Here is a 16,703-nt window from a genome sequence, read left to right on the forward strand (position 1 = left end):
TGTGCTTTTGTACCACGTGTGGTCAGCTGCTAAGCTCACATTTTTATTACCTCTGCCAGGTGGGGCCTGGAGGGGATCGTGCGTTTAAATGCGCGTGTTTGTGTGTTTGTGCGTGTGCGTGTGTGTTTGTGTCTCTGTCCGCAGCTAATCTCGCATACTACTGGGCCGATCAGCCTAATATTTGTTGTGCATGCTGACAGCAGGCCAAGGACCTGAATTCTCGAATATTTTGCAAATCGGTCAACGACAAGTATTTTAGTTGAATACATTTCCATCATTGTTGTCCATTGAAATAGACTGAGTGCTAACTCCTAACTGGCCGCTAGGGGCCGCATTGGAATGCCTGGCGGAGATCTGCACTCTACTGAGTGCGCTCTTCTAGTTTGGAAAGTAATATTCTTTAAAAACGTTATATTCTCTTATGTACAGCGCAACCTGCTTATGCAGTGTATATTGTTTTACATAATGCTCATTTATTGCCCTCAAAAGACAATATTGCTTCTACAGCTCATACAGAAAATATGGCAGTTAAAGTAACAATGTAGTATAATGTAGCTCAGTAGTGTATAAACATAAATGTATACAATGGTTGCAAGAAAAAACATTAGAAAACACCACATGCAGGTTTGGAAATGGAAATACATTTATAAAAAGCGTGTCCTCTTTAAGCAATCAGAGACCTACTCAAGAAGAAAACAGTTTTCCCCTGGTTCTGCACCCTAGCTTAGAGCTGCCTCAGTTCTGTTCGCATCATCAGTAGTCAGGAGCAGAGTTTGGCTCTGGGCTGAGTGCACTGTGGAACCATCACTGTCAGTCGTCAAGGCAATGTGTCATATATATTGTACAGAAAGTGAAGGGATTTTGACCAGACAGCCTCGTAAAATGAAGGATTCCTCACAGACCAAATTCAGGCTTGGAGCCCGACTATGGCTGCATGTGACATGAGCTCCAGGTAAGAGATATTATTTACAGTAGAGATTTCTGTCTTTTTCCTGTCTCCTGTCTACCACTGCAGAACAGAAATTCAGTAGGTGGTGTAGAAGACATCCTCCTTATTCCAGGGGGCATACTGAAGTGTGCTTTGACCAGAGGGCCAAGTCTTAAGCCTTTCTATCAAACCAGTATCTTCATTGGATCATCTTTAGGCACAAGGAACAGCTGGGGGTAATCTGGTCTAGGGGCTTTTCATCTGGGAAGTACTTATTTTTGTTTCATATTATTTTATCTATTTGTAAGATCTTTTTAACCAGCACTTACGAGACTAATATGGTGTGCATGGATATATACCACAGTAAAACAAAAAACACTGCATAGGCAGAGAACAGCCAGGGTTACAGCAGGCAACAAAATACTTCAATAAAAAACATAACAGTTTACAAGCACTTGTCTTTAACAAGCAACATGACTTCATTCTACTTGGGCCTGATTTATAAAACAGATTTACAATCAATTTTGATCTTAAGTATGACTTATGCAGAAAATCACGTATAAGTAGTTATTTATAAAACCTTACTTTGCCGTGAAAATGACCTTATCTCTACGCAAAGTCTAGACTTCACGTAATTGATTTTCCTGCTGGCTATGTAGGGGTATTGCAGTTTGGGGGACGCATATGCGTCCAAGCCTGTGGTTAACTTTGCATTAGCTTTATGAACAATTTGTTCACTGCAACGGAAACACACTACCAAGCTACCTGTTTGGCTTTGTTTGTCAACCCACTATTTAGTCCACCAAATAATACGTGTTGCCTGTCTTCAATCTCCTCTACCATCGCCGTGATCTCATCTTCCAAAAAGTTTGCTTTTCTCTTTTGGTCCATGGTTATTCCTGACTAAACCCTCATTTGTACTAGCATTATGTAAGGGGAAATCGCTGATTGTAAGGCACGTTCAGTTGCCGTCAATTTTAAGTTAATTTGAGATTTATAAATCATAGATGCGTAAGTTACAAATGGGCTTCTTAGAACCTGCGTAAGCAAGGTTTTTTAAGCTCATTTATGAACATAAATTCTAATGATCATCTTTAAAGGCTAATTTAAATCATAGTATTTATATCAAGTCAAGCAATGATTCATAAGAGGGATATTAAGTCCAATCAAGGTAACTTAGCAATTCTGTGATTTTTGGTTCTCTGAACATTCCTAAGAATTAGATGTAATGTTCCTATCATTTGCGGAAAGAGCAGAAGGGAAAAAAGAGTTGTTGTGAAAAGAGCAGCAATCAGAAGTTTGAAAAGAGGCAACTTTTATAGAATGTGTTGTGAACATGAACAATTATAAGAAGAGTGATATTCAGTGTTTTTGTAATATATCTCAGCTCTGAGTTTTATCATGTGTGGTCAACTGAGAGTTGTCTGATGATGTCAAATATGAAGTAATGCCTGTTTCATTTGTTTTGCTTGGTACTGTTTTACAACTGAGTTATCTATGGTCGGCTCTGTTGTTTAAGCAGAATCTTTTTTTATAAAAATGCTTTTACTGCAACACTGAAGACACTGAGACTAAAATTATTTTCAGGCTGAAGCTTTTAGGTTCCCACTTTGCAGTCTCAGATAGGCTGTCCTTATTCTGCAATGAAAGGACAAGAAATCTGCCCAGCTTGAATTATTTAGGGCAAAGCCAGTAGAAATGTATCAACATTTTAGCACATACCTTAAGTTACTCCCCTTTCAAAGCAGCTACGGAATCTGTATCTACGTAACACTCCCTTACTCTCTCTCGCTCTCTCTCTCTCTCTCTCTCTCTCTCTCTCTCATTCACCCTTACTCTGAGTAGCACACCCACTGGAGATCAGAGGGTGCTATGTGAGGTGTCTTTTAGTCTTTGGCAGTGATAACAGTGAAGTGGTGTGTTGATGCAACTCAGGAAAGCCATTATTAATTATAAATGTGATGGAATGCAAACTTGCCCTCAGCCAGCGTCTTCCCTGCGCCATCTCCCAGCGTCTCTCAGAGCTCTGCACTGGAAACACGCCTCATCCTCTGAGCAGGGCAAAAACATTTGCCCCATCTGAGTCAATCTGAAGAAATCTACTTAAAACTGCCCCCTCCCACACAATCTACCCCATCTTGACCAGCTGCTTGCACCCTAGGTGTGCCCTTCCTCACTGCTGTCTTCCTTACTGAGGGGTGATTGAATGTCCAGAAAACAGAAAACATGTTGAGGCTCCAGGTTTCACTGGTGTGTAACCACATTGGTTTATTTTGTAGAGTTCAGGCTGACAATGGTGTCCTGTTTCTGTAATGTTTCTTTGAGCTGGGAGGATGGGACAGGGCCTATGTTCATAATTCACATCATCCACCCCCCCACCCCCAGGCCTCATAGCACACTTCAGATAAGGCTCTCTGAATTTGGTGGTTACCGATGGCTCTCTGAATGCAGTGGAAACCTACCACAGTGGGCACATAAAAACCAATATCATTCCCCCAGTTCCTGTTAATCTCTGTACTGTTGCCAGTGAGAGGGATGGAGGACATATGAGGGATAGGCAAGAGAGAGGACTTCCTTTGTAAGAATATATCGTAAGAATATAACTTGGCCAAATATTATTTTATGTCAATAACCTAAATGCATTCCACATTTAACATTGTTTGTAGCTTAACAGGTACCTGGGGCAACTTCCAAAGCCAGCATTTTACCATGCACACACTTAATACAGTGGAATTTTTACTGGACCTAATTCAGTTAAAAACGTTGTTCAAGGTTACAGCAACTGATGTCCCATCACTCCACACAGCAGTGACCGCAAGTTTGACTTTCAAAAACTAATTTGAAGTGGATCAAATATGCTCTAGTGCAATGTCCACTGGGAAAATAAGAGGTCTGCTTCCTCCTGAATCTGAAAAACAAATGCCATTTGTGACACTCATTCCCTGGCACAGTGTGCTATGAGTCTGTCCTTTACAAGGAGGAGGTTTGGAGGGCCGAGTTAGGTATAGAGTCAGTGTAGGAAGGCAGCCGGAGGATTGCTTCTACTGTGGAGCTCTGGAGAACTGGGACAGCAAGGCTCACAGAACATACACCTCTGAATAATTATCACATTATCAGAGCCAGAGAGCTCACATTTTGGCCATTACTGCATGTGTTTGTGATCCACCAATTCAGAGAAAGGGAAAATGCAATGTCTCTGAATTTTTCATTCCACCCCCCACCCCACCCCCAAACACTTATCTATGTGTAGCTGCTTATAAATAACACATGGCTCCAGAGGGCCAGTAGAATGGACTGCTTTTTAAAAGGAGAAGCAGAGGCTCTCTCTTTCCTCTGATATTGGTCCATTGAACTGTGGCACTGATCTTCTCTCCAAGTACTGGGAATGCTGGAGAATAGAAACTCCCTGCCCTGACAACACAGCAGAACACACACACACATACACACATATGCAGGTGCACACACACACACACACACACACACACACACACAAAACATGGCAGCGGCATTGCACAGAACGTACATACTGCTATTCGACTAATTTCTCAGAACCTGGAATTGTACCCTGAATGAGGCGGGTCTAAATCCCAGGTGAGATGTCACAGTGTTGCCCTTCAGGAGGTTAAAATGGCAGCAAATAATATGCAAACACAGGAAATTCTCAGCTGTTTCATACACAATACCAAAACTCCTGAGCTATGCCCTTGTGAAAGAATGTCAGGTAAGCAAATAAACAGTTTCCAGCGGGACCTTGGATTGTTACTGCCAGGAGGAAGTGACTGGTGAGTGATTATGGACAGATAAAGGTCAGAGATATATTTATCTTTATGCGCCTCCATGTATTTGAGGGAAGAGGGCAGGGAGCAGCAGATTTAAAGCTAATATCTCTTCACACACCTCTGGTTAATACCCCCCCCAACAATCCCAATCAAATGTTTTTTGCTCTAACTTTCAGAGAACATTTTAGTATAGTAAGCAGCTGTGAGCTCAACTCGCAACACAGGTCCTGCAGGTATAGACAGAGCACAATAGTAACCGGGTAGACACGGTTTATTTTTGTACACATGCTCTACAACCTGTGGCCCTCATAGATGACAATGGAGCCCCAACCATTTTGGTCCTGCACCAATGACAACTTGAGGCAACCGCCAAACTGCCCTACAGTGGACACTACTAATAGTACATTGCACATGCATATATTCAGGCTATGCTGATGTCCATTTCCAGGTTTGTGGTACAAAGTGATGGTCCCTGTGGTCTGGAGGTCCAGTGGACCCTAATACTGAGGAGGGTGTGAGCATTGCCTGTGGGAAAGAGAGAGAGAGAGAGCAAGTTGCTGGGGTCAACGCGCTGGAGGGGGGAGATAGGCCGAAGAGATGTGTGCTCTGTTTCTGCCATAGCTCTGCCTCAGTGCTGCCCTGCTCACTGATGTGCGTCTTCAGATCAGTTGAGGGTCACATGCTGTGACACTGTTAATTCATCACACATTGTGTCTTCAGCTGGACATAATTTATCTTGTGTGGAATCAGGGTCACATACAGATCTGCTGCCTGGTTGTTCTCTCTCCTCTCCTGATGACAGTACACGATTCATTGCACACAAGTGAGAAAATCCAGATAATAATCCATACAATCTAATCATCCCCCAAAAATTGTTTTCTTTAAACTGATACTCTTTCTTCTTAGACTTTATTTGTTTCCAGTTGTGTACCTGGACTATGAAATGTGAAAGACAATCAACATTTGATTTATCGCTGCAGAAAAATATCACAAAATCATTTGTAATCATTTAGATTAATCTCTCCAGATTTTCAAAACAATTATATTTAGTCAAGCCACTGATATGAAAATTGAGAAAACTGGAACTAGTCTGGTGGTGTCCTTTTGTGTGTGTGTTTGTTTGTTTGTTTGTTTGTTTGTTTGTTTGAGAGAGAGAGAGAGAGAGAGAGAGAGAGAGAGAGAGAGAGAGAGAGAGAGAGAGAGAGAGAGAGAGAGAGAGAGAGAGAGAGAGAGAGAGAGAGAGAGAGAGAGAGAGAGAGAGAGAGAGAGAGAGAGAGCCCTTGAACAGTCTTTTTTTGACATATCTCCAGCCACTAATTCCACTTAGGGCTACAGAACCAGGAACAGAAGCCAGGAATAATGGAATCCCCAGAGCCCTGATGTCAAATTACATCCTGTCAAAATAAAAATTCCTGCCCAAGGACAGGCATTATACAGAAGCATGTAAATATGACAACAATGCCGAACTGAAGTAAGCAGCAGCGCGTCCATGGGGAAGGATAAACAAAACAATGACACTATGTTTGCCCATCTGCTTCATTGCAAGTTTTTCCCATTCATTTTCTCCATAGAGATTTTATGAACCAGAAATGGTATGGACTATATTATTTCACTCCCTTAAAGTTTTTTTTTTTTTAAACTCCGACATATATAAGATGTGGGTAAGGTTGTGTCCCTTCATTCCTCTCAGTCTGATCCTCCATACACAGCCGGCTTTAATACAAAGCCAGTGGCAGACCGGGGAATGGCCAAGAAACCAGCTCCCCAGCAACATGGTGCCAGGCACAGGGCTGCTGCTGTTGCTCCTGCTGGTACAGTGCCAGTGAGCCCAGTCTGTGTGTCTCTACCAGCCCAGCTGCTGGCTCGCAGATAGCCAGGGAAGAAAGTGCTGATTCCCACCAAGCACACTCTGGCACACACATTATTCTCTGCAGCTCCTCACTTAGCCTATAAGTGCCTTAATAGCTATCAGATAATGCCGCTCTTGACTTTCATTTTACCCTTTCTACAGGTAGCAATACAGAGTCCCAGGTAGCAATACAGAGTTAAAACGGGGTATGCAAACTCCTAATAGCTTGGGGCTCGGGAGGGGGGGGGGGGGGGGGGGTGCACCCTCACATACAACCACATAACAGTGCCTAATGACATCCCACTGAATTAAAATACCTGAGAACCCCTTTAAACAGGTTCACAGTGACTGTGCTGAAATTCAGCAAATAGATTATAGAAAAACAGCACCTGCTCGAGTGATACATGTGGTCACTGACTCGTTACTTAAAAATACATAAAACAAATTAATGACTGATCAAATGGACTGCATTTATATAGTGCTTTACAAATTGATGCCTCTCATTCACCCATTCACACACACACTCACACACCAACGGTGAAAGGCTGCCATGCAAGGTACCAATCAGCTCGTTGGGAGCAATTAGGGGTTAGGTGTCTTGCTCAGGGGCACGTCGACATGCCCAGGGTGGGGGATCGAACCGGCAACCCTCCGACTACCAGACAAATGCTCTTACCTCCTGAGCCGATGATTCACAATAACAATTAACAAAAACATGACTAGATTTAGTCACAAACTGAATAAAATATTGTTGGGAGGGAGTTTAACAACTTGATAATTTCGTTTATACCACTCATCACACATGTAATATAGAGGTAATGTTACATTTGTGGTGTTAAAGCCAGAAAAGTGACGGTCTTCTCAAATAGTCCCTAACAGAAGACAGACGTCTTATCAGCAATTACAGTGAAGTAAGCTGAAAGAGAAAACTGCAAGGCTATGAATCACAGATTGGTTGTATTGGTTCACTTTATTTTCAGATGTTTTTCAGTCCTAGTAACCATCCGTTTGTTGTTATACTCCAAGTTTTAAGCATTAAAAAATACTCAGTGAAGCAAGCTTAAATTTAAATTTGCCTTTCCTGTTTAGCTCATGCCAAAATGATTTTTCACTTAAGGAAAGCTGAACATTATACTATTACATAATCAATCTCTTTATATTACAAAAGTGACGCAGAGGCAATGTGTGCTATTTTTAATGCCCTTGATATTACTCAGCACAGGTTTTGAATCTTCCTGGATCAGGATGGAAACTTAAAAAATAAGGCCACTAAACATAAATTTAGGTCTCTCACACTCACCCACATACATGTCCGCAGGACATCCACATGTGAGTCTGTTCTGTTAAATCAGTTGTGGGGTAACACCAATGCAAGAAACTGAACTCCTCCCCTAGGATGAGCAGAATTGTTTCAGAGTGCTAACAGGACTGAAATACATGTTTCTTGATGTGGATTTCAAACACTCAGCATCCATACTCCCAGTCTAGCTGAGGCTGTACACCCACACACCTCAGCTCTGTCTAGTTCAGTTTATTACATTCCATGTGCAGTGTCAGTACTGGTTGTTTTAATTAGATTTAACTGTGGGGATTTTCAATCGAAAATGAAGGAAGAGTTCATAGATTTAATCCTATTTCCTTCAGCATAACTAAGCACAATTCTTGTCAACCAAGACCAGATATTTTGGCTATTTTGGATACATTATTGGGCCTAGCCAAGTAGCAGCTCTGTTGGTGCCACACCAAAGAAACCCCCTATTATATTTCCATGTTCACAATACTCGTAAGTGTTACAGTCATACTGACTTACTAACATCTGCTCTGTGCTTCACACACTAACACATTGCAATGTGATTGGCTGTGAGCTGCAGGGACTGTGGAGGCCTGTCACTGTCATTATTTCTGTCCCTGTAACCTGATGTCTCCCACATATCTCAGAATTAGCACCTGTTGATCCTGGGACCTCAATGCCAACACATTTCAACTGAAGCTCTTGCAGTCCTGCTCATGGACTGAGGTAGCGCTGTTGCTTCCATGGATCACATAACAGGGCTGTCACTCAGACACTCAGTGTCACTGAACACATTTGTTGCCTTTAAGTAAAAATGGCCCTTTTAGAACCTTATTTCAAACTTTGAGACAAAAACAGGTCTGTACATCAAAATAATTTTGCAACTATTGTCATAAAAGGTCTGCACATTTTTTCCAGAAAACATGAGGTTAAAACTAAAAGGTATCATCATACAAGCATAGCCTACATACATTGGTGATGTGATGTTGTATGATGATGTCAATTTGTTATACTGAAACATAACCATAGATATACAGGATAATTAGAGAATAATGTCCAATTAGAGCCTCTATTTGCTGGTAAGCTATTTAAGATAATACTTGTGGCAGTAAATCCAGCATGTAATAGATTTTAAATAGACATGGATTGTGCTCTTACATTAGTCCTTTAGGTTACAAACAGTACATAGATCAAAATAATCAGTGTCCCTGGGTCTAGACTGAAAGCCTAGCTGTGCCAGTGTAAACGGCAGCTTGCTCAAAGAGTAAGCACAACGTGCTTCAACTGTTGCTGCATTTTGCACTACAATAAAAAAATTATAAAAAAAGAATTTGTTATTTTCTTTTCAAAGAGCGTGATGTGCCATCTTGGCAGTGGATCGAAATGAGCCCAGACGCAGAGACCCAAACAGACATTCCAAAATTAAAGTGTTCATGAAGCCGCAGTTAGCAATCAATGCGCTTTGTTCCCATGTGGGAGTGTCATTGTTCTTCTGGGCTCTCTTTCCTTGGCATCCGCTCCTCTTGCTCATGACTAATCCTCATATATAATATTTTTCCCCAAATAGCTCTACATGCATGCTAAAGCATGTGAAGGAACAGGGTTATATTTAATCAAACCAGTTCTGAACAGTTTATAAATGTTCCGGTAAAGCAGCTAAAAGCTGAAAAACCATCAACCCTTTTGCACTTCCAGCTACCAAAGAAGCAGGCCATGTGACTTAAAGAACATATTTTACAAATTTATTTAGTTTAACATTTATTGAACCAGAAAAATGCCAAAAGTTTAAAAATAACACACTTCCAGTTTCCTGAATACTTCAGAGAGGCACATACATCTTGGGTCAAGAAGACATGCCTCACAAACTCAAAACTATCCCATCTGTCGCATGCCAGTTGAGAAAGTCAAAGGTTTTAAGAAAATTGGAGTAACCATTAGTACATGTCTATAAATTAACATATTAAATTCCCCCATATGGCTAATTATCCATATGAGTTATGGGCAGGTCACTCCTACAAAATTCCACCTCTCTTTGGGACAGGGGTGTACAACGAGCGGCAATCTGTTGCAGGATTAAGTGCCAACTTCTGCTCTTAATTATTTTTTTAAATGACAGCTCAATAAATGGTTGAGCTACAGTTGCAGGCTGCAGGTATCATTGGCAGAATTTTATTTTACAGTGTCCGGATATAGGAGTGAACCCGCATTGGCATATACAGCTATTTTGAAAACTAAGTCAAGGTAACTGGTTGCAAAAAAAAAAAAAAAAGCTCACACTGGTCCTTCAGGACTGAATATATATATATATATATAAATCCATGGCCTAAAACAGTGATTAGACAACAAACAGCGTAAAGCTAAAAATAAACATTGAATTGTGCCCGCCCTAATGAATGGGTATACAGGATGTGGACTATTACAAAACCACTCATTGACATTTTTGACACATTGCACAGTAGACCTACGTTAAAGCAGGTTTTACCTGAATGCATTAACACTTTGAACAGTTTGTTTTTTGGCATGTTTTTTCCCCCCTCAAAATTCTAGGTCATTATTCTAGAACTCCATTGATTTCAATTACCAGCAGTGATTGTTACATCAGCATGTTCACTTAAGAACATTATAATCACATATTTGCGATCTTACACTTCAAAGCGTTCATTTTCACCGGTCACTATAGAAGTTAGAAGAAGGTCGCATTCTCTGTTGTTTGTTTAGTCCTACTTCTGTAAGGTTTCAGAGCGGATGAAGAAATAATGAATAATAACGCGGCACCTAGTTTAGCGTGGTTATTTTCACATCTTGTAGGTTTATGGTGCCGCCTACTGGTTACGTGAAAACACTTCAATTTGTTACTTGTACATTTGTCAGATTGCCTTATTCAGACCGATTTACAATATTAATATGACATGATACGCGAAATACAGATCACCGCGGTAAATAAAAAAAATAACAATCGCATATGTTCTGAAGAACAGTCAGAATTACAGTGAGAGTAGTACGGATTTTATGTTCCGCATCCTAAAGTGACTGCAGAGCTTAATCTATAGAAGTGAATGTATAGGCATTGTTATTGTTAGTCAAAAATATCTATTTTTAAAAAGTCAAAATTCAAATACTAGCCTCTATTTGTAGCCTGCATGAAAATTGCGTTGACGGGGAAACGCCCTATCATTTTTGTCCCATTTCACTATCCGTTCATAAATTGCACGTGCCTAGATACGAAATATTTGCGCCAAATTTGTTTGTCATGGCAGTACAAGCTATAGCTAGCTAACGGTTAACTAGATAAATGTACAAGTAGTCCATTATTTCATATTTAACTTTAAACGTCACTTAAAAGGGAGAAAACGTATATTCACAGCAATAACTGGGAAGATGTGGGTCTGCAATGGATTCAGAAGACAACCAGAAATTTGACAGCAATAACGTTACTACAAATACAAGGTTGAAGTCAACCCCGAACAAAAGAGGAGGGGGCAATATCTTACCTGTTAGGGGAGCACTAAGGTGACTATCTAACGTTGGATGTTTATTGACTTTATCTAACCTACATCGCGAAAATCGTTGTCCTCTTAGTTGCGGGTGAATTATGGGAATTTAAATTGAATATCTTGCAAGCTATCCAGCCAACATATTTACTGTTTACGTTCAGCCAAATACAGCAACATTCTGATGTGATGGCATTAGCATATGATTTTGTACGAGTAATCTTAGCTAAATTCCAGATACACATATATACAACGCTGTCGAGTTAGAAGGCAGAATGCATGCACAAACCGACGGAGACACAACCGGCATAGCTAGCTAACGTATCTAACTTTACCTAAACTATGCCTTTCTCTCCGCAGATTTATTAACTGTATTTCAGTTGCCCAACCCTTCTAAATTGATGAAATTGTTTTTATATTTTCCGTTTCTTTTTTCCCTTTTAGGACGCCATACTCAGGATCTAAAAGGGTTCACTCCAGTTTTAAATCTCCAGTAAGTAGTCTTTAGTAAGTTCATTCAAGTTTGTAGTGGTAAGTTTCGTTTATATTTGTCACTTGAGAATAAACTTTATAGTGTAACCACATATTTTACATCAGCAACGTAGTCAAATATCCTATTTAATTTTTTTTAAATTATGACAATGTGACAGTTTACCATCACTTTTTGTAACACTGGGTTTCTGACTGTTTTGTATCATGATGGATTTCCATGTTGATCTGATCTAAGTTACAGGCTCCCAGAACATCATGTTGCCCTACAGCAGTTCAGCCAAGCCTTGAACAGGAGATAGAGGATCTGAAGAGGAAGCAGAGTGAACTAGACTATGAGATCACCCAGCTGGAGAACAAGTATGGATTTGTGGTTTTGTGTGTTACGTATGTATGTGTGCATGCATGTGTGTGTGTGTATATATATGAGTGAATGTAAGAGAGTGACTGGGTGGAGACTTGTTATATTATAGTATGAAGTGTATGAAATAATGTAAATTATTGTTGTAAATCAAACAATATCTTGCCTGTGAGAACAGACTTACTAAATGTTGTACCTCTGTAGTGGTGTGGGAATTCAAGAGCTGGAGCAACACGTTGACCTCTTACATGAGTACAATGACATCAAAGACATTGGACAGACCCTGCTGGGCAGACTGGGTGAGACCCACACACACACACACGTGCACACACACACACACACACACACACATATCAAACGCACATGCTTCTTTAATGTGTGCATACTCTTATCACAGCTCTTCCTCACTCCTATCTGTCCTTAAATTTCCTGCCATAGAAAATATAGTACTGAGTTTGTTACTAAATGGGAGCTCTGTGGCATAAAGAACAGCAGACACAGACAGGAAAGAATCATAATGTACCTCTCCTGTGAATAATGTGGGCTAGAGTAACAAGGGCTTAGTGATGGGGGACAGAATGTTGCCCATGTTGTTTTTATTTTTGAACTCTGTTTAACTTTAGAATGTTCTTTTCAAAATGTGTGACATGAAGTCACGGCAACTGCACTGTCATTCTCCCCTGGAAGACATATTTTACTCTAGAACAATAAGGAACTGTTCATACTAGCGACATGAGGAGGAGCAGTTTGCTGGAGAGTTGTGGACTAAGCTAAATAGGTAGTTATTATCTTATAGTTACACCTACATGAGCAACAAAAATGTTCATAACAAAAAGAAGTAATTTGTTTGTCGAAATGTTCCTCATAGGGCTAATTAAAAATGCAAGGATAATTACTTATACTGATTCTGAGCATATAGTGTTGCCTTTTCTGTAGTAAAGCATACAGTGAAAGTACAAACAGCAAACTACAGCTACTTTGATCTCGGAGGGGTCACTTGAACAACTGTGATAGAAAGTGCGAATATGTGAATCATCCTTTGGTGAAGTGACCATTTAATTACAGTGTTACCACAGCCACATTCTGGTTTTGTCTGCAAGTTCACATTTGAGGCATGAGCATAATTCTTAAAAGGGGCCATCTGTCACTACAACTGAGCAGTGAGCATAACCATAAAGATCTCTCTCTGGTGACTTTACTGTGGAGACAGTTAAGTACCATTAGATACTGAGTCACATTTAATGTAATGTGGCTTTTATAGATCATTGTTAGGTTCTATAGTCCCTCAGAATAATAAAGTATGTTGCTTTTAAAAGAAAATGTTATGCCCTGTTTTTATGGTTATATATGTTTATTTTAGTATGTTTTTTGCAGTCTGATGCCTGTTTACCATTATTGTGATACATATTTAATGTGCCGTACCAGATTAGCCTTGTAAGTCGCTCTGTATAAGAGCATCTGTAAAATAAATAGATGTATGAATAAGTAATGAGAAGTCCCTGACGGGTTGCTGGCTGGATAGCCTGCACTTTATAATCGTGTAGTTTTATTAGCAGAGATATTCTCCTAAAGGATTTGGCCTTTATAATTCTAGAAACGTGTAGTATGGAGACAAAAAAGCTTTGAGCAACAGTGTGTAGCTTTCAACTCCAACTGCCTGTGCTTTTAGTGGCACATGATACATCACCTGATACAACTTCCCAAAACAACCTGAACAGTGAACAGTAAGTGTAAACAGTTGACTGAAGACTGGGATGTCTTTTGACATTTCACACTTATTCTGGAGATTCTGGGTTAGGCCTTATCAGCATAAAGCAGAGGCCAGGATGGTACCACTGACCTTGTCACATGGTTTGTTTATTGTCTGAGCTAGGCTCTCTGCATAGTAATTCACAGCCATTTAGTCTCCCAAGCCCCTAAATAAAGAATAAAACGTGCTCAACACAACCGTATTTTGATTATTTGATGCACTGATGATTTATTACATGCATGTATGATGCACGATAAGCAAAAATGTTTGGCAACAGCCTTCTTCAGTGGTACTCGGTACTCTCTCCCAAACCCCAACATAGCAATGTGGGGTGACTTAACAGAGCTCACCAGTTTGGCGAGTAAGGCAATCACTAAAACTGACTTGCCAAGCTAACTCAGTAAAGAAAAGTATAACATTTACTTCTAAGCCAAAGTTCAGAAGAAATGTGGATTGGATACTGACCTAAGTTTCAGTCTCTCTTTCAGCTGCAATACGAGGTGTGACCACGCGGGACTTATACACCCGATTTGGACTTGAACTGGATGACTGAGTGTTACTGCACGCTGAAGAAAATAAGGAAGAAACGGGTCTTACCCCCTCTCCTGCAAGAAAGTCAAAGAAAAGGATTTTTCATGCCACCTATTTATTTTGGTTGTATTACATGAAAACGTTTGGTTGATTTCGAAGAGAGATAACTGATTGGTTCTTTCTGAGTTGATTGTGAGTGAGGCAAGTTCATGTCCACACACTACTGTTGATCCATGCAGTGATGTTTAGGACTACACAGAGGACGAAGGTGGAATAATGATTGATAACATGAGGATATGGCATATCATGATGGCAATGTTTGAGACTGATAGCACTGGGTTGAGTGGAAAGGTTGGGGAAAGGGTGCCACTTACTGCATTTTAGGGATTTATTAGCAATCTTATTAACTTGTTTTTGGAGAAAAGAGCATAGTCCTTACATAATATCCCCTTGAAGGTCAGAGCACTACCTTGCATAAATGACAGTGGAAAGCATGGGCCTAGCTTCTTACACCACAGTGATGCAGTCTGCATCCTGGTCTCAACGTTTTCAGTGAAAGCTGATCTGTGATTCAAGTGTCCTCGTTTGTATATGAAAGGCAGAAAATGGTTTGATTTTATTAGTCTTTTGACATGTAACACGTGTGCCACAGCAGAACCAAAGGAAATCTTTAAAATGTTGGTCATGTTTGTTATGTGCTGATTGGAATTAATTGGATGTCCAAAAGATGGAATTGGAGAACCCAAGTAAGGTGAGGATCACTATGGTCTGAACGATGACTCTGTCTCAGTACACCAGTATTTTTATGTGAAGGTGCAGGGCATTTGAAGGTTCATAGTCTAAAGCAAGAATGTACACTTAAAGTATTCCAAAGTGGATTGTACAGTGACTAATTTCAGAGGCTGCAGATATGAACAGGTGGAACTGATAAATTGTACGCCATTTATTCACAATTAGAGACATAGATATCAGTTTTTATGTTGTGTTGGTACTTCTTTCCTTGAACACAGCGGTCTCAGGTTGCATGGGCCATGGGAAATAGTTCCTGCTGTAAATAATATTTAACATAATGTTTTGAAAAATAATTTGGTTCTACACACGTAGAACCTCTGGAGGCTAAAGCTGTTTTAGAGTTAGTTGAAAGTTTATTTTCTTTAGGCCACATATGTCCTCTAACCCTAACCCTGTACCAACCATTGTAAAGCTGGCTGTAAATCATAAATATCTCAGATTCTTTTCTGCACGCAATAACTATCTAGGCAAATCTAAAACATAAATTACAACTGAAATAATGCAACAAAAAAACAGGAAGTAGACTATCCCTTTTAATGACATTCTAGTCATTTGTGAGGTTCAGAATTTATCCAGACTCAGATACAATCTTTTTCTGGTGGACTGCTTTCCTGAGCTTGAACCACATGTGCACGTTTGGTCCAGTGAATGTGAGGCTGACTTTTTTGAGAACACTAACAGATTTTAAGTACAGATTCAATGCCACTGCTCGTGCAAATTGGCTATGCTAACCATGAACCAGAATGCAAATTCTAAATATACATACAGATTACATTTATTAAAGCCCTAAAGGTAAAACCAAAAAATCATAGCCTAAAGCAATACATATTACTGACAGCATAGAGGTACAGAGTCTGCTTCTAAATATGTCATCTAAGTATGACTTGGGCCTCCTTAAGGGCTGTGGGTATGCAGGAGAGGCCATTTTTCATAAACCTGTAGTTTCTTGTCTGAGGGACATCAGAGAATGTGAAATGGTTCCACAGTGGTTTTTCAGACATGGTCTCAGAATAAGTGTCTGGTTTTCAACTCCAAAAATGCCACCAATTAACGTATTTTGGAATAACCATTGTTTCCTCTGACCACAAGACATCTCACAAATGTTAAGATGCAGGATCGACAAATGTGTTGCTTTTAAATATTTAATGTGTTGTGGATTCAATATCCCGGAATTTTTGAAGACACTACCGTGGACCGGTTCAACTTATTCATGTATTTTTTTATTTCTACATTTAGACATCTCCTTACTTGTGGGCATCATTGACCTTTACCCAGGAGTGTGCAAGTAGCTGTTGACTGTAAACCTGACGATTAAAGCTGTTAGTATAATGTTTACTCCTGTGTAAATGTACCTACTTGTACCGCGCTTTTCACATACAGTGTTTTCAAAGCGCTCCAAAAAAAACTCGGAGCAGCCAGGGCAATGTTAGTATCATCAGGCA

At 40.1% G+C, this 16,703-nt stretch overlaps 1 protein-coding gene across 1 annotated transcript; it reads left to right on the top strand.

The window, feature by feature from the left end:
• Positions 1 to 11,059: 11,059 nt before the first annotated feature.
• On the top strand, positions 11,060 to 16,666 carry swi5 (SWI5 homologous recombination repair protein). Its single transcript, XM_035392106.1, has 5 exons — positions 11,060 to 11,357; positions 11,783 to 11,831; positions 12,066 to 12,187; positions 12,393 to 12,487; positions 14,427 to 16,666. The coding sequence occupies exons 1-5, from the start codon at positions 11,239 to 11,241 to the stop codon at positions 14,489 to 14,491; spliced, it is 450 nt and encodes a 149-aa protein (XP_035247997.1). The 5' UTR covers positions 11,060 to 11,238; the 3' UTR covers positions 14,492 to 16,666.
• The last annotated feature ends 37 nt before the right edge of the window (positions 16,667 to 16,703 follow it).

The sequence above is a fragment of the Anguilla anguilla genome, chromosome 14, assembly GCF_013347855.1.
Source record: "Anguilla anguilla isolate fAngAng1 chromosome 14, fAngAng1.pri, whole genome shotgun sequence".
In the NCBI taxonomy this organism is placed as follows: domain Eukaryota; kingdom Metazoa; phylum Chordata; class Actinopteri; order Anguilliformes; family Anguillidae; genus Anguilla; species Anguilla anguilla.